This window comes from Mus caroli, chromosome 5 (assembly GCF_900094665.2).
Source record: "Mus caroli chromosome 5, CAROLI_EIJ_v1.1, whole genome shotgun sequence".
In the NCBI taxonomy this organism is placed as follows: Eukaryota; Metazoa; Chordata; class Mammalia; order Rodentia; family Muridae; genus Mus; species Mus caroli.
Window position 1 is genome coordinate 140,884,943 of NC_034574.1, and position 17,244 is coordinate 140,902,186.

Consider the following 17,244-nt stretch of genomic DNA (forward strand, 5'->3'; position numbering starts at 1 on the left):
CATGTGAATCCAGTACTTTAGGGCACGGCTTAGTCCTAAATGGAAGTGGTAAAGTTTTCCTTTCTGACCTAGCCAGAGGACCCAGACACTCAGGAGAGGCAGCAGATCAGGCAGATAAGTAGCCACCTCTTGGATCTTATTCTGATCTTGAATTCTTGTGTTTGGTGGGGGTGGGAGTGGGAAGATAATGTCATTCCGGGTAGTTAGAAAGGAGTGTAGGCAGAGGGAGGCCATGAAAATACCTAGGGATTCAGAGGACTATCTGTCCTAAAAGCGTTGTCTTGAAAGAACAGAAAAAAAAAAAAATAGTAGTCAATGCTGCGCTCAATTTGATTGGCTAAAGGGCATACCTGAGCGCGCGCGTGGTGGCTGGGTTGGTTGGGGGTCGCTAATGGAGGAAGTTGCCTTCTGTTTGCATTGAGAAGGGAGCTAAAGCCCTCTCACCCCACCCCCACGAATGATTCTGCAGCAGCTGGAAGCAGCTAACCGTTGTGATGAGCTTTTTGCCCAAAGGCACCCCCAGGAAAAGCACACATTCCACAGCCCATTGCTGGACTGAGGCATGGGGGGGGTGGGTGGGGGAAGGCTCAGGACTTGCTCCTTCAGCTCCTGGGTAAAAAAATGGGCTGCCCAGACAACCTTCTCTACCTCATCACCTCCACCCCTACACGTTTAGCTTGCAACCAGAGAAGATATTTTATTTCCTAAGGAAAAAAATAATAAAAATTTCATTCAAATTCCAAAGAAGATAAAATTCATGATCTGAAATCTGTTAAAGTTCGTTTATCTTTGTCTTTTTACAAAATAAAAGTCAACTGTGTTCGGATCCCCTTCCCCCCCTCCCGACTTCCCTTCACCATACAACGTCTCTACCCATGGATCAAGAAGGCTTTTTAAAAGGCTTGTTTGGCTTGTTACACAGATCAGTGACTCGAACAGCAGCAAACAATTCCGGTCTTCTTCAGCCAAAGACGAGGGAAGGGACAGGAAGTCCAGGTTGGCTCTGGCATTTACAACACAGACATACATTCCGCCTACAGCAGCTCTGGTGACAGGCTTTCTAAACAAGCCCTTGTCGCAGGGGCCTGGCGTTGGCTAACCAACCCCCTCACACCGCAGCCCCTGAACCCACCACCCCTTCCTGATCTGTGGAGAAGAAAGCCCAGACCACCTGGTGGGGGAGGTTCTGCAGACTTCGGTCAGTCCAGCTTTCTATCTTAGCTGCCTCTGGCTCCTGTAGTTTGAATAGTCCCTGGCCCGAGGCAGGACGGCCAGCTGGTTCTCAGAAAGCAGCCAGCAGGAAACAGCCACCTTGGCTCAAGTATTGCTACCCCCACCCCATCCAGCCTCACTCTCTCCTCAGCTCCACACAGAAATACAGAGAGGCAAAGAGCTGGGGCAAAAGAGGCTGAAAGCTTCATGTCTGTAGTCAGTCCTGGCAAAGAGCATGAACGATGAAGCCCCAGGAATCACTTCGTTTGTCGTTGCTGGCAGGAAAAGTCAGAATGGGAAAAGTTAAAAAGAAAAAAATAAAATCTAAACCATGTCTTCCCCTGAGGTCCACAATCCCACTCATCTTCTGTCCTCAATCTCCATCAGTAGATGCTGTTCGTGGGTAGGAGGAGAGGGGTCTCTTCTGAGGATTCTCGCAGCGTCCATACTCCTCATGGCTCAGCCTGGGATTGCTGTGCCACCGCCGCTTCAGACCACGGGAGGGGTCACTGGGTAACAGTGGAGTTTAAAACTCCTCCAGCTGGCCCCAGAACCCCAGGGACAGAACCAGGCACCGAGCCTTGCAAGGAGGTCACAGGACTCAAGGGCTCGGGCACGCTCCGCAGGGCACCCGGCTGAGGCTGGGAAGGTTGTGGCGGCGGCTGTGGAGGCTGTTGTTGTTGCTGCTGCTGCTGTTGCTGCTGCTGCTTCTTCTTGATTTTCCTCTCCTTGGCTCTGCGGTTCTGAAACCAAATTTTAACCTAGAGACGACAAAATAGAAGGTAGAAGAAGATAAGAACGGAGAAATGGCGCCACCCGGGGAGCGTCCTTCTTTCACCGAGCTTTAACTCGATGCCGGAAATGTTCCCAAAGCCAGGCCAGCCTCGTCCTCTTTACTTGCCTGCCCCCTCCCCAAGTTGCTTTCAAAAAACAAACAAACAAAAAACCCTTTACTAGCAACAGAACCTCAGAACCAGGGAACGGAACCATGACGAAAGCTATTCCCTATACAAATGGTTGGCCAGCTCAAATGTGCCTCATGGGTCACCCTTTGGCTCCCATAGCTCATTGGTACTGCGATGTTCTTCTTCACCTTGGCACAGACAATGAAACTTTGTCCTAAACTTTCTGGCTATGAATTTGTCTTGTTTGTTCCTTCCCTTTTCCCTACAGAAAGTGTTGGTGTGCCAAGAAGGGCCTCTTTTGTGTTAAAGAAAAAAAAATTTCAAGGGTTTTTTTTTTTTATCTTTGCTATGTGTATATGTCTGTATACATCCATATATATCCACAGAAGCCAGAGGCACAGGGTGTCCCCTGCAATCAGAGTTAGCCGACACTGTGACACTGTGAGCCACCTGACATGGGTGCTGGAAACAGAACTCCCGATCCTCTGCAAGAGAAGTGTGTGCTCTTAAGCGCTGGCATCACCTCTCCAGCCCCTGCCTCTTTAGTTTGTATGCGTAGACTGGACCTTTGTTTTTCTTTTTAGGACAGTTCTTCATGCTGTGGTGACACCCCCAATCACAAATTATTTTAATTGCTATTTCATAACTATAATTTTGCTGCTGTTATAAAGCACAGTGTATTTGAGAGGCAAGCTGAGGGGTCGCGACCCATAGGTTGAGAACCATGGTTCCAGTCACTCTTTCTCTGTCCAAGTGCAATTCCACCTTGCAGTCTCGACTTGGCTTTTCCCTTACAGCTCTCTGATCCATTGAAAGAGTGGCAAAAACAACTGGACACTCAAGGATTCTCAAAAGGCAACAGCTCCCTCAACCAAACTTTCTAATGCTACCCATTAAGATTGCCCCAGGCCATAATAACCAGACCCAGGAAAGGCGATTCCCACCTGCCTCTCGGAGAGCCCAAGTGTGGCAGCCAGCTCACTTTTCCTCCTGATGGTGATGTATCGACTAAAGTGAAACTCCTTCTCCAGCTCCAGCCGCTGATGGTCTGTGTACACCACCCGGTATTTGTCTTTTGTCCTGGTTTTCACTGTGGAGGAAGGAGAAGTTTTGGCTAAGAGCTACAATCCATCAGTCATAGGTAATGACAAACTTCCCTAACCCAGGAGTCATTTCTTTCCATCCACTGATGGAGGTGGGTGTCTACTACCCAGGTTGACAATATCTACCCACAGGATCCTGAGGAAGGGGGTGTGTAAGCCTGGAGGCACAACTAACCTGAAAAGAACACCTCTCACACAGCCCCCACTCCTTTCCATAAATCAAATATAGTATATTTAGGATCAGAAAAAAGGGCGGTGGGGAAAGTGACCAGAGTCCCCAGGAATATCAATATCCACATTTTCAGACTTGTTAGAAGCGAAACGGCAGCCCACTTTGAAAATACCTGGGATGTGGCGACAGGGTAAGCTGGTAGTTACCTTTTGTTTCAATATAGTGGAAAGATGGATGCAGGGGCTGGCAGATCCCCACCAGTCACCAGTACCACACACAAAGTCCTGCCCTGGAATTCTGAGTGCTAGCTCCATGTTGTCAGGAGGAAAATCCTTCTACTTGGAACACGTCACACCTGCCCAGTTAGGTTTGGCCTGAGGCATTCTTTCTTTTTTAATTCCCCATTTATCCCCCGAGGCAACTATCCTGGCCAAGTGACCTGTGGTCATTGGATTGAGTCAACATATTAAATCTTGGATTGATTGTTTTACTGAAGGACCTTGACAAATAGCGCGGGGCTGCTGGATCAGGCTGGAGTCTGGCTATTCAACCCGGTTAAGTCGGGGTTGCTTCTGTGGACAGAATGCTGACCAGGAACTGTTCCACGTCCAAAGTTGGAGAGATCTCACATCAGAACAGATAGATTTTAGTGCTCAGTGCCTAGTTGAACAAGGAGATCTAAGGGGTGGGAGTTGCCCAGGGGTGTTTAAGGCCCCGCAGGCTGACTTTGTTCAGGTAAAAACCTTTGCAAACCACAACAAAAGTGTCCTGGGAAGATACAGGAGGGATCAGAGAGAGGTCCCCCCGCCGCTGAAAGGGGAACACAGCCGCAAACAATGCAAGACAAGGCGATCTTATCAAAGAAAAGCGCTTTCAATGCCTTAATAACAACCGCATTCTGTTTGAATTACCACTACTGAGCAAATGGCGGCCTCAGCTTTCATCCCCTTCCCCGCCAGGAGCATTAACATAAACACAGCCCCGCAGGCGCATTTGAATGGGCGCTGCGGCCCCGACCCCGCGCCGGCTTTGGAAGTAAAGGGATCCAACCGGTCCCGAGCGGGCTCACTGGAGCCTGTAACACACTCGCTAGTGCCCCACTCCACAGAAGACGACAGAACCAAATCTTAAGTGTGCAGACCGAATAGCAAAGAGCTTGTAGTACTAAGGAAAACTATCAGACCTGGGAAGCGAGGCGCAGAACAATTTCCCCCAGCGGTCCTCGCCCTAGAACGGATGCTGCTCTTAGAGCACCACGCGCTGGCTGAGGAACGCAAAGATGATCCGTGAGCCCTGCGGTCCGCTCCCCAAGGGCTTGCAGGCGCCCCGCACCCCCTGGGAACCAAGGAGGGGGGCTGGAAGAGGGGAGGGATGAGAAGGAGTTGTCAGAATTCATTATTGACTGCGAAAGTCACCACCCTCTTTCCGGGCCCTAAAAGAGACAATGGCCGGGCTGAAAGGTGTACATCAAAGCCGGCCGGGCGGCGTACACGCCTCTGCCCCTTGACAGATGACGCTCTGCAGAAGAGTCGGGCTCCGGCACTGCGGGCCACAGCTTCCCTACATTAACATCACAAGGGCGCCCGGCGCCGACAGCGGTCTTGCCACCTCGGCGCGGGACTTCACAGCGACCTCTCATCTGCTGACCCCGCGGCCTGGGCTCCCGAGGTTCTCCTCCCCCTCCCAGGACCCTAGTCTCAGACCACCCACCCCCTGAACGCAAAAGTTCTTTCGGAGGGCTAAGACCCCTACCGGCGATCCTCCACTTCAGGCAGGCTTGGGAAAGTAGGGTTTATGCGGAGAACCGGTTTAGGAGTAAGTCCTCTTGGAAACGACAATGTCAAAGCCCACTGGAGGCTAATCTGGAGGCTTCTCTCCGGCAGCATTGCCCACCAAGATGTTGACGGGGTGTGCGCAGTGACGCAGAAGTGTCCAGCGACAGGCCCCCAAGTGCCGCTCTGATTTATACGGCTGTAATTGGCTATAAACCTCCTCAAAGTGGCCATAACCCGGGCATGTGGCCCGGCTGTGCCAACAAGAAGCAAATCCAGAGAAGCGGAAGCTCAAAGAGCTGGAGAAGGCTTCAAGGAACAAAAAAAGGGGGGACTCTTAGTAGCACTCCCTGTTACACTTTGTTCACTTCCTTCCCATTCCTATACACATCTGGACATCAGAAAGGGCAAACAGAGCTTGTGAGTCCCACAGACCGGCAATCTCGGGTCTTTCGTGAAAAAGCTCCCGAATCCAACACACAACACTCTCAGACACACGAGATTCTAGAAGGGAAGGATCAGGAAGAAACCTTCTTAAGAAGCCGAGTCCGCTGTGATGCTAAGAGAGGATTTCTATGAGAGACTTTGCTTGGCAGAAAGGGGGAAGAGTCAGGGATCCATTTCCTCTGAGGCTTCTGGGGGCTCCGCCTTCTCTCCAGGGGCGCACCGCGGCGTCTGTGCTCGCAGCAGCACCGACCCCTTCAATAGACCCTAATGGCCAAACTGATCCTGGCGCAGCCTCCACACTCCCTGACCCTTTCGGGGGGGTACCTCAGATGGAAGAAGAAAAGCAGGTAGCTAAGTTGAGTAGGCACAGCAAAGGGAATCCAAGCGGCCGGACCCTCTCGGCCAGGAACGGTGTAAGGAATGCGGGAGGCAGCCAACTCAAGGGCACGATTCAGCTCGCGGCGGGCGACAGTGCTTAGGACACTACCGGGAGCTTCCGAAGGCGTCCCGAGGTTGCCAATGGGGTACTGCCCTAAACAAACCTGGGGGAGCGAGACACAAATATACACTCCTGGGATGAATCCACCTGTATTTCCCCCTTTGCCCCTTCTCCTGTCCTGGCTAGGAGCTGGCAGACAGCCCGCGACAGCCCCAACGCACGCGGGACCTGGGGCGCGCCCCGGCACCGCTTACCTTGGCTTCCTAGGGACTGCTGCGCGGGCTTCCGCATCCACTCGCACAGGTTTCGCCGCTGGCCGCTGGGGGACAGCTGTTCGGCGGCGGCGGTGGCTGCGGGCCCCGGAGGGCCGAGGTTGAGCGTCTGCAGCAAGCCGGAGGCGCAGGACGGCGAGGCGGCCGGATGGTGCGGGTGATGATGCGGGTGATGGTGCGCGTGGTATTCGGCGGGGCTGCTGTAGCCCATAGCGGCGGCCGGGGAGCCACCATTGAGACCGTGGGCTACCGCGTTGGCTGCCGCAGCGCCCCCGGGTGCGTAGCCATTCCAGTCCTCGCGGAGAGGGGCGCCGTACGCGGTGGACCAGGATGGTCCTGGGGACTGAGCGCTGTCCAAGTTAGCCGTAGCAGCCGCCGCGGCCGCCACGTGGTAACCACCGTAGTCCGGGTACTGCGGAGGACTGACAAAGTTCTGCGGAGCCAGGTTCAGGCCGCCGGAGTGGCGCACGGAGCTAGGATACATGCTCACGTCCTTGTCCAGAAGGTAGCTCACGTACATGGTGGCGAGGGACCCAGAGCAGACCTCACCATGCTGTCTGGGGACAAACGTTGAAGGCTGCCAGAGGCGCGAGGCGCAGGGGGCTAGAGATAAAGGTAGCTGGCTGCACCTCAGCCCAGGGTGCTCGGCCGGCTCCTTGCAGAGCTTCTGCCTCCCGGGCAGTCCCTCCCTCCGTCCTGCCTCCTCCCCTCTCTTCCTTCTTTCCTCCCACCTCCTTGCCAGTAGGCTGTAGAGGCGGGGATGACCCGCCGCAGGTTGGCTCGCGGAGTCCCAGGCCAGCGGCCTTACGTGATTAACGAGTGTTTACAAGACTCTATTAGTAATGACACAGACACCAATGGCTGGAGACGTCGAGGCGCAGCGCGCTACGCACACAGTCCCTACCACCACCACCCCCAGAAACACGATTTGCATTTTAAAAGTTGGGGGGGGGGCGCTCCTGAGAGGCCAGCGACCAGATCACAGCTGAATATTCAGTCCCTTCTTGCAACGAGTTTCCTCCTTCCAACCTGGGTGCACTTTAACCTCCAATCACAGGTTCAAAGACTGAAATGAAGAGACTTGCAAACGCCTTGGGAAGTCCAGAAAGGCAGGCTTGGTGGGAAGCTGGGTTTGGAGACGGGCGGGCGCAGCCTTTCGTACATTCTCAGGCAGGAGGTGGTCAAGAAAGGGGGGGCAGGGGGAAAGAAGTCATTGCTTTGAAGAGCGTTCTGACCAACCCAGGAGGTAGGTGGCTTGTAGGGCTGCGGTGAAGGCTATTCCTTCCCGCTCTGAGAACCAGGAGGAGACTGATGGATGGACGGACAACCCTCAGCAATACATTTATTTCCTTGTCAAAGGAAACCACTCGGCCTCTACGAAAAAGAAAAGACATTCTACCTCCAGGTTGCGCCCCACACCCCAGGATTTGTCTTACAGTTAAGATTTAAGTTCAAAGAAAGCAATTCATTTTTAAAAACTATTACATTAAACAACCGAAACCCTCTTCAAAGCCAACAACTGGACCCACGATATGGAAGGCAGTAATTAGTGGATGGCCGGGATCCTGATATATTATCCCTTAAGCAAAATGCTAATTACACGACATATTCAGTTTGAAACTTCCTCAATTACACTTGTGTTTTTCCTGAGTGTATTTAAGAGTTTGTTTGTTTTGTTTTGTTTTTAAATCAAGGGAAATATTTGTGCTGACACCTATCTAGTTATTCTTGTCTTATGTCATGCTTAAAAATACTTTCTTCTGAGGCTGGAGAGATAGCTCAGCCAGAACACTGCCTGCTCTTGCGGAGGACCCATGTTCAATTCCCAGTACCCATTTGGTGGGCTCACAACTCCAGAACTCCAGCCCAAGTAAATCTGACACCCTCTTTTGGTGTCCAGCCACCATACATGAGTGATACAGAGCCATACATGCAGTCAAAAACAACCATACCCATAAATAATAATAAAATCAATATTAAAGCATTAAATTAAGTTTAAAACAGCACTCTGTCCTTTATAAAGTGAAAGCTCTCTCTGCAGAAATTTGCTTTTCATCCCATGGAATGAATCCACCGTTGTCGCTATTCATTACTGTACAGAAGAAAATACTTTTCTGGGCCAAGGCTGAGGTGGAATCCTACAGAAGATCCTGTGGGTGTGGGAGAAAGCCAACCTTGGCCCTTTAGTCTGTCTGTAAAGGCAGCTTGGTGAGGTTGGGGCCGCCACTTCAGACATGATGTTCCAAACTACCCAGGTCCACGCTGGGCAGTCATGCTGATGGTTGTCTGCAACCCAAGCATGGTGACAATGCTCTCTCCTCCCTAGAGACCTGCACTTGTGTATCCATTTGTGTGTCCTTCCTGGGGGGCACTTGTCCAGGCTCCTTTATCCCCTCAATTCCCACCTCCTGCATTTCTTACAGCTCTGGAAACTTGCACACCCTCCTGACAGTTTGTGTTTTGTAAGAAGGGTTAAAACCAGGGGGGTGGCTTGATCTTCGAGAGCTGTCCCTCAAGAAGCCAAGGACCCTTGTTGCTCCTCTTTAAAGCCCTCCCAGGTACCTTGCAGGAACAGCAAAGGTGTCATCTTACTTTCCAAGAAATAAACCTGAGGGTGGGTGTGGGGTTGGAGGAACCAAACCTCATTACAGAAGGAAGGACCAGGAAGGGTGTTCAAGTCCCCAGGGGGTGGCCAGAATGTGGAAGGTTAAGTGGTAGGCACTGCAGACTTTTGATCTTAGGACTATCTCCCTCCCCTTCCTGAGACTCAATCCCTCCTTCCACCCTTCACATCCCTTCCCAGGCTTAAGCTCTGGAGCAGAGGCCCAGGTCCAGGCCCAGCCTGTGTCTTCCGAATGCCGGCATTCTGGCATTGCTTTGAAACAATCACTTTATTAGGGACAGCCATTCCCTCAGCCCTGTGGTAGCCACTTCCTGAGTTTTTATGACCCCCGGGGCTGCCAGCCACTGGCTAATTGTCCCTGTTTTCCAGCTGTGTCTCTGTGCTCTGCCACGGAGAAAGGACTCCAGAAAGGACTCCAGTTTGGGCACCCAACCGCTTGGGAGACCAACAGAGCTACTGTGCTCCCCCCAGGTCAAGCCAGTTCCTCTGAGCTGACCAAACAACAGAGAGTTTTAATTAATTGGGGTGCTTGGACCCAGGATAGAAAATGATACTAACAGGAACTGGTTTCCTTGACTTGAAAAACCTGGGTGCCCCAGCAGCAGCCTGGACAGGACTGCAGTAGCAGAGCCTGGCTATTTGGAGAGAAGAAAGAAGCCAAGGAGTGGTGGTCTCTGACTCAATCTTCAACACCCCTCTATCTCCACCACCCCCCATTCCCCGTGGATGGATTCCCCTCTCAGGCAAGAAAGGGTCAAGCTGGCTCCCCTCAAGGGACAGGGTTGTTAGAACAGTCCTGAGTTCTGAAGAAGGTGACAAACAAGAAGGAAGTCCTGGGTGTCCTTCCATTGGGACAGTTTTAACAGGTCCTTGCCCATCCTCTGGAAATCCCCACTGGGCTGAGGCATGCATGTCCTCTAGACAAGGGGCTGGTCCACACCTTTAGCATAACATAATGCAAAATGCATCAAAGTCCTCTCTCTAGACTCCCTTACTCTTGAGCTGAAGTGCTTAGCAGCATGCTTAAGGGTTTGTTGTTGTTGGGTTGTTTTTGTCTGAACTGAGACTATAAGGGACCACTCTGACTGTCCCCAACTTCACTGTAGGTGGCTTCTTTCCGCACACTATCTTGTCACCCGTCCTCCATGTTGACAAACCTTTAGCCGCCAGGGCAGGAGAGAGTAGGAAGGAAAAAAAAGATCCAGGTAAATAAAGCCAAAGGAAGACTGCAGAGAGAGCCAACCTGGTTCCCTTTGTTGCTGACAATGTAGAGGCCATTATACATTCTTTGAAGAGGGTTTCTTTTCAGCATCCAGGCTGGTGACTTGGGCAGGGGCTTTGACTGGGGTGGGGGGATGGGGAGATGGGGCAGGGACACAGGACACACTGGACAGAACAGGATTAGAGACTACAGGAAGGGGCAGGCTCCTTCACCAGGCCGATGCGGTACTCCTTAAACTCTGCTCAAAAGTTTCTCTGTCTGTTCCAGCTACTGTGACAGGACCTGGCCTCTGCCCCACATCTGGGGTTCCTGCAGCTGGGGAGTGGGTGACCCACCTCACACAGAGTACTTTAACATTTAAGTCTTCTTTCTGAGTCCCATGAAGACAAGTTTGAGCTCAGTAAAGAAGCAGCCCATTCATAAAAACTAGCCAGGAAGAGCTGGAGAGCTTCCGGTGAGTTCTCTCGGTTCTGTCAGGCAGGGAGAGTGCTCTACTTAATTGGGATCTTGGGAATCTGTCCTCAGCTACTCTACTCCAACGGCAATCCATCCACACAAAGAAAGACTCAATAATGCATGAACTGGCCCCAACAACGGCACCCAGCCCACCCTGCTGCAAACCTCTTGGCTAACATCCCTGGGAAGGAGGTCAATAGTGCTATGTATTCTGAAGGGTTTCCCCAGAGTCTGCCACCTGTCCAGCTCATTAAGCTACAATGGCGACCCAAGTGTCCACCCAGAGGAGTAAGAAGGGCCTTTAGCTGCCCACAGCTGCTAGCAAGAGCAGATGTGGTCTCATCTGGCAAACGGAAGCTTGCTTTCCCTTAAGCACCCTGGGTGCCTGGTCCTCTCTAAATAAGGAAAGCTTCCTGAATTCATGCAAGGCCTTTGAGGGCCGAGCTTTTTTGTTATTACTCTGATATTTTGTTATTACTCTAAGATGCCAGAGCTTAGGTGGGACACAGAGCTGTCTTATGCCTCTTCTAGAGGGACCACCAAGCCTTCTGATCCAATGTAGGGGGTGTAGTTGGTTCTTCTCTCCTGTCCAAAATATATTCTCACAGCCAAGAGATTTAAAAAACAAACAAACAAACAAACAAACAAACTGCTGTTGAAAAAGGGTTACATGTGTGCCTTTAGAAATCTGGTTTTGCACTGGGTGCAAAACAAATAATCGGAGATACTCAGTTTTCTCCTTTGCTCTCATAGTGGTGGTGTGTGGCGCTAGTATCTCAGGCTCACAGCAGCAAACATCACCTGGGGGGGGGGGCCTTCTGCTAACACAAGCTCCCTCACCATTGTCTCAGGCCTGGAATGACCTTTGTTTGTCATATGAAAATCTCTTCCAAGGAAAGCCTACAGGTTAAATTTTATGTGGCCAGTTCGGGGAGGAGTACAGACAAGCCAGTCTCAGTGAGTAGCCACTGACTGGCTGCCTTACCTAACTGCAGAATGGGGAGGTGGGGGGGTGGGGGTGGGGTGGGGGAGTGGGGGAGGTGGGGGCCCCAGAGTCTGCACACACTGCTATTTTACAAAGACCAGAGAGAACTGGTGATCCTCCAAGGCCTCGCAGCTAACGCTGCGACCTGAGGAAGGCTCTAGCATTAGACAAGCCACTATGTCTTTGCCACACATAGCAGTCTGTACAGACGTTAATTATTACTGTGTCTGTTGGTGCCACCCTGGACACATAACCCCAGTACAAAACCAGCTGTCTTGATTTGGGGCCTCAAACTCCCACCCTATATACATCATAATGCCAGATCCATCAGGTTCTCCACTTGCTGCGGCTCTAACCACATTCCATACTGCTTCCTCTCTGAAGCACCTGTTCACTTCAGTGCTTGGATGCATTTTTTTTTTTTTTGGAAGTTCCATTCTAGATTTTTCTCCAACTGACTATAAAGGTCTTCATTTACTTTTGTTTCATAGTAAACACTTTCTAGGGGTGAAGAAGGAAAGAAAATCTCCATAAAAAACAAAGTTGAAACTGATATCATGTGACTCAACTTGGAAAGGTGTCAGTATAAACTGAGTAAAGGTTACAAATTGAATGTGTGTCTCCCGTCTCCCCGGTCGCTCTTCCCTTCTTTAACTACTAGAGTCCTTAACTAGTCAAGGCACAGAATAAGTTTTTTTTAAAGCCCCATTCACAGTCTCCAGTTACAAAAGTGACTGGACCCAAGCTCACAGAGATGGGCTCCTGATTTCTGAGCTGAGCCTTGTGCTTTGGTGGCCCTTTAACAGGAGAGTTTGCCTGCTGGGCTCGGATGTTTTTGTAAGGGACAGTGACAATGGGGAAGGTGAGGAAGGAAGCACCCCCCATCGCTCCAGTGTGTGTATGTGTGTGTGTGTGTGTGTGTGTGTGTGTGTGTGTGTGTGTGTAGCGCGCGTACACGAATGAACTGTCTGGTTTCCGAATGTAGTCAAAACACCTTATCCTCAAATTAGACTGTCTGGTTCTTTTTCCTTTTCAATCTTTTTTTTTTTTTTCTTGAAGAATTCCTAAGTCACATATTAATTGTTCCCACCGAATGCAAAACAGCTATCCCTGCGTCCTCCTGGAGTTTTCTGGGCTCACAGGAGCGAACACTTTGAGGTGCCTGCAGCGCAGCCTGGTCTCCCGCATGCTGCGCAACAGAGAAGAAACAAGGACTAGCGCCAGGCACAGGCTTGTCACTGTTAGAGCCCAGATACGGAGGAAGGAAAGTACTGACCATCTCTCTGCAACACCGATCACCTGCCAGTGTGGGAACCCGCCTCTGCTACTTGGCTCCCTAGAAAGGGGTCTGAGTTGCCGAAACCCGTCTTTCCCAGGTCCCGGATCGAGCATCCTGCGCTGGCCTTTGGGCTACCAGCACTCCTTTGGAAGAGTCCATGAGTAGACCACTCAAGTCCCCTGGTCCCCCACCCCACCACCCAAGACGCCAGGTGCCCAACCGGTGCCCTGAAATGCAGTTATGTCGCTGGATAGACCGGGTTGTTCCAGAGAGGCACAGGTTACATCTAGAATTGTAAAAATAGCCCTGGAAATCTTGTTTCCTTGGGATTCTCTGCATCGCTGACTTAGCAAATTTACATAAAGAGGGTGGATTCCGCATTTTAGAGTCTGGTTATCTAAGGGTTGGGTTTATCCCAAGGCTAGACAGAATGCTTTGAATTATAGTGGGTGATTTTGAGTGTGTGTTTTGAGTGTGGTGTGTGTGTTTGTAAAAGAGACCGGGAGACACACAAAGAGGAGACACAGGGGGGTGGGGGCAGGGAGCAGAGCCAAACAGGGCTGGCATCCTCGAGCACCTGGTGTCCCTCTTCCCTGGATGGTTCAGGCCTAGGATGCTGACTGAGGACTGGCAGCTTCCAAGGCATCCCTTCCCGCATCCCCACTTTGTTCTCACTGCTCAGGGACATGGGTGAGGCGGCAGAAGAGCCAACAGGCAACTTTACTTCGATTCTGAGTGTTCCAGGAGGGGATTAGATCTGTGTACCGTCATGCATGCCCAGAGCCCAAAAGCTGTGACACAGCTCTTTATGGAAAGGGAAAGAGGGTGGTGGTGTTTTTTTGTTTGTTTTTGTTTTGAGTTTATTTTGCTGTTCATTATGGAAACCAACTCCTCTTCCATCTCACCTGTCTCTGTCCATGTTGGGGAAGTCATTTATGGTTTGTTGCTTCTTTGCCAAGAGAAGCCCTTAACACTGTGTTCTTGGGACTCATTCATTCTCTCTCTCTCTCTCTCTCTCTCTCTCTCTCTCCCCCTCCCTCCCTCCCTCCCTTCCTCTTTGGGGGAAGGAGGGGGAATTCGGTCATGGTCCCCCCCCCCTGCTGGTGATGTTGCTTCTACAGTGGCCACAGCAAGCTGACTGACTCTGGAGTGCCAGGTTCGCAAGCTCCCAAGTCTTGTTCTATTGGAAAGATTTCTATAAGCATCGTCCCTACCCCCATATTATCAGCTCCATGGGATACAGTCTTCACCCTGGGCTCCACAACACTCAGGGCTGTCCTATAAATATTGCTATTTTTAACATTGCATGGCTTGTCAGGACACTCCAGGCCACCACTAAGGGCTGACCATCTGGAGGGACAAGGGTGACACCGGCTTTTGACCATCAAACCTTTCCAACTTGGGCACGCGTGCGCGCGCACAAACACACACACACACACACACACACACACACACACGCACACACTTTTTTCCCCCCATAGGCTCTCAGAGCGAGAAAGTCGCTTTTGCTCACATGTAAATATCAGGTGAATCAAATGAAGTGGGAGATAAAAGACCACTATAGAAAGAAAGCCCCTACCGCTGTCTTCCTGTGCCTTTTGCCTCCGCTGCCAGTTCCCCCGCTTCTCCCCGACTAAGCGGAAAAGAATCAGTAGCCCAGTGGGAGCTCTGGAATCTTCCAAGGCTAGAGTGTAGGCAGGGCACGGAGTGGAGAATTGAAGCAACGATCTGGATAAATCAGGGGCAAAGCGCTAAACCTCTAGAACAGTGACTTATTTTGGTGACGCGTGCTCATGTGGATGAGTGCACAAAGGATGCATTACTCGTGTGATTGCTTCAATTCTCCACTTCCTTTGTGTGGGTGTATGAATTGTCTTTCCAGGCCCAAGCCAGTCCCGGGCGCAGGGTGTCCCCTCTCTGAAGCATCCTGCTGGCGTTCTGATCCCCAGTCTCACGGTAGTTCCACCCTGGCGGAGTGGGCACCCAGCAAATCTGTCAGGCGCAGGTGGCTGATCTTCTTCACTTCACCCAGGGCGGTGCGCAGCTCGGATTCCGGCTGGCAGTGAAGCCTGCGGGCTAGCTCCCGGGGCACGGTGGCACGGTCACTCAGGCGTGCTGCCAGAACGAAAGGAAAGCCGAAGCGCTCACGGTACTGTGCGTTGAGTTGCTGCAGCCGCAGCCGGTCGTTGGTGTCAAGGCTAGTGAGACCCGCTTGGCTCTGCTCACGCTGTGACTCAGCAGTGAGCGTGCCCTGCTGCAGATCGCGGCCCGCTAGATCTGGGTGACAACGCAGGATGCCCTCCTGGCCTGAGGAGAAACACAGACACACTTCAGAGGGTTACTCGCTGCAGATCAGAAAGCCAAGCCGGGTCCCCAGGTAGTGGTGTCCCTCTCCACTAAAGAGATGCGAGCCCCTTGGTCCCTGCCAGGACCTGAGGGCGGGGTGCGAGTGTCAGGTTGGTCTTTCAGACCTAGGGGGAACGCGTAGAGGAGGAGAGAGGGCAGTCGGGAGGCTGGGAATTTATGACCTGCTCTGCCGAGAGCTGGGGAGTGATAAGAGGTCCCAGCTACTCCTATCTTTTCAAAGTCCTTTGCTCTCAGGGGGGCTTTGATGTTGAAAGGGGGCCGGATGCGAGGGCCCGAAGACTTCCGCCAAAAGCCCTGGAATGGGCTTCGTTCTGTCTCAAAGGTGAAAAGACAGGGGAGGGGTGGGTCCAGGGGATAATATCCAAGGGGCTTGACAAATAAATGCCCAGATTTTGTGACTCTGAGTTCTGGGTCTCTGGAATGAGACAGCCAAGGAGCCTCGCAGGTCGATTAAGGGCAAAGAAACTCATTTCACCGGGATTTCTTCCGCCCTTGTATGAAAGTGGCTCGACCTTTTGTTATTGTTTTGTTTGCTTTCTTTTGTTGTGTTTAATGACGGACACCCACTTCTGGGGTTGTGTTGTGACTCTTTCTCCGACTGACTTCAGAACCCGAAAGAACCCAAGTGGACAAAAGCTTTTGTTCATGGAGGCCTTGAAAGCCTAGCTATGGAGTGCCACCGGGGTTTTTAATGCCAACACCAGGGGGGTTCTTGGGTGTCCTGGCACACTGTGTCTTTTAAGCACTCTAAAGAACGAAATGGAATTCTGGGGAAGAGACAAGATCTCAAATGTGGCCAGAAGGACGGCTCTCCATAAAAAGAAGGGTCCTCACACCTAACTTACTATAGAGAACTAAAGATAACTCATTTCCCCACAGCCTGGCACCGAATGCACAAGCAGTTCATGCTAGTAGGAAGTCCACGAAAGTGGAACCACAAGGTATAACTGCCAGTCCCGCCCCCCATCTCCACTAAGCAGGTGTCTATCTTTGGCAGTGGGAATAGATGAAGCTTTGTTGGAAATGGGAAATAATTCAAAGGTCCTTTAGTAAATGTATCTCAATACCCCACAAAGAGGAAAATCCCTTTAAACATGATGCAGCCCTGGATTCCTCAAATGTAGCCTACCCCCCCTCCCCCCTCCCCAATAACAAGATGGGGGAAAAAAAGCATTTGCCAAAGCTAACTCATGGCTAGAGTCTCATGGAAGGGACTCTAGCTCCAGAGGAATCCTGGATAATTTCTTCTGACCTCCTTGGATACCGCAGCGCACAAACAAGAGGCAAACAACCGTACTCATAAATAGAAAATTAAAAGTAAAATATATTCTAAAATCGGGCATTCACTAAGGGCTCAGAAAACAAACGCGAGGTCATCGGCCCTAGGGCACACTGTACACCTGTACCCTTTGCTTTAAACCCATGCCTGCCCTTGCAACGTAAGGGACAGTCAGGCCACCAACCCCAGTCTTCCAACACCATTGTTTCCGACTCCCCTTTCATGAGCACCCTGATTCTAGGCCACCCAGAGTAGCTCTCTCTTCCATACTGTAGCTTGTAGCTGGGCTTTTCCGTGTGGTGCGAAAATGTGAGTGTTAAATTCCCCACCCTGAGGGCCAGGGGCTAGCGGTGCCACGCCACTCTGGGCAGGGTCGCCCCACATCTACCCAATCCCAGGATGGACACACAGCTGGGGCTGCTGCAGGGGAGTCAGGCATCTCTGAGTTACTAAAAAACTGCACACCCCCCAATCTAGCCTCTCTTCTTCTGAGTTTCAAACAGCCCCCAAATCCCCTTCCTCAGGGGGATCCAATTGCTCTACTGTGCGTCCTCCCTCCGGGCACTCCAAGCTGTCAACAAAGTAGTTATGGGTGGGATTCTAGGAAATGGGGAGGTCTTTTCTCTCACTGTCCCTCACCAGCCTCCCAGCATGCATGGGTGGAGCTTGAGGCCAGAGAGCGCTGCCTAGCCGCGTCTCCCCCCCCCCCCC

The 17,244-nt window shown here is 51.6% G+C and overlaps 2 protein-coding genes across 3 annotated transcripts in view; both read right to left on the reverse strand.

Moving 5' to 3' along the window:
- Positions 1–679: 679 nt before the first annotated feature.
- Cdx2 (caudal type homeobox 2) lies at positions 680–7,103 on the reverse strand. Of its 2 annotated transcripts, none has more exons than XM_021163692.2 (3): positions 6,305–7,103; positions 3,062–3,207; positions 680–1,973 (listed from the first exon to the last, which is right to left on the reverse strand). In XM_021163692.2, the coding sequence occupies exons 1-3, from the start codon at positions 6,840–6,842 to the stop codon at positions 1,719–1,721; spliced, it is 939 nt and encodes a 312-aa protein (XP_021019351.1). In that variant the 5' UTR covers positions 6,843–7,103; the 3' UTR covers positions 680–1,718. The 2 variants fall into 2 exon arrangements, with proteins under 2 accessions (XP_021019351.1, XP_021019352.1); XM_021163693.2 differs by having other exon boundaries at positions 763–1,973; positions 3,066–3,207; positions 6,305–7,002.
- A 6,475-nt stretch (positions 7,104–13,578) lies between these two features.
- The window catches only part of Urad (ureidoimidazoline (2-oxo-4-hydroxy-4-carboxy-5-) decarboxylase), an 8,657-nt gene continuing 4,991 nt past the window's right edge, over positions 13,579–17,244 (reverse strand). Inside the window, exon 2 of the mRNA XM_021162896.1 lies at positions 13,579–15,194. Within this exon, the coding sequence (XP_021018555.1) occupies positions 14,839–15,194 (356 nt within the window). The 3' untranslated portion in view covers positions 13,579–14,838. The remainder of the gene's footprint in view (positions 15,195–17,244) is intronic.

Coding starts and splice junctions, on each gene's coding strand:
- Cdx2 (XM_021163692.2), bottom strand. CDS start 6,842: ATGTACGTGAGCTACCTTCTGGACAAGGACGTGAGCATGTATCCTAGC. Junction 3,208..6,304: donor GCAGTCCCTAGGAAGCCAAG/GTAAGCGGTGCC, acceptor CTTCCTCCACAG/TGAAAACCAGGACAAAAGAC. Junction 1,974..3,061: donor TTGGGCTCTCCGAGAGGCAG/GTGGGAATCGCC, acceptor TGTCGTCTCTAG/GTTAAAATTTGGTTTCAGAA.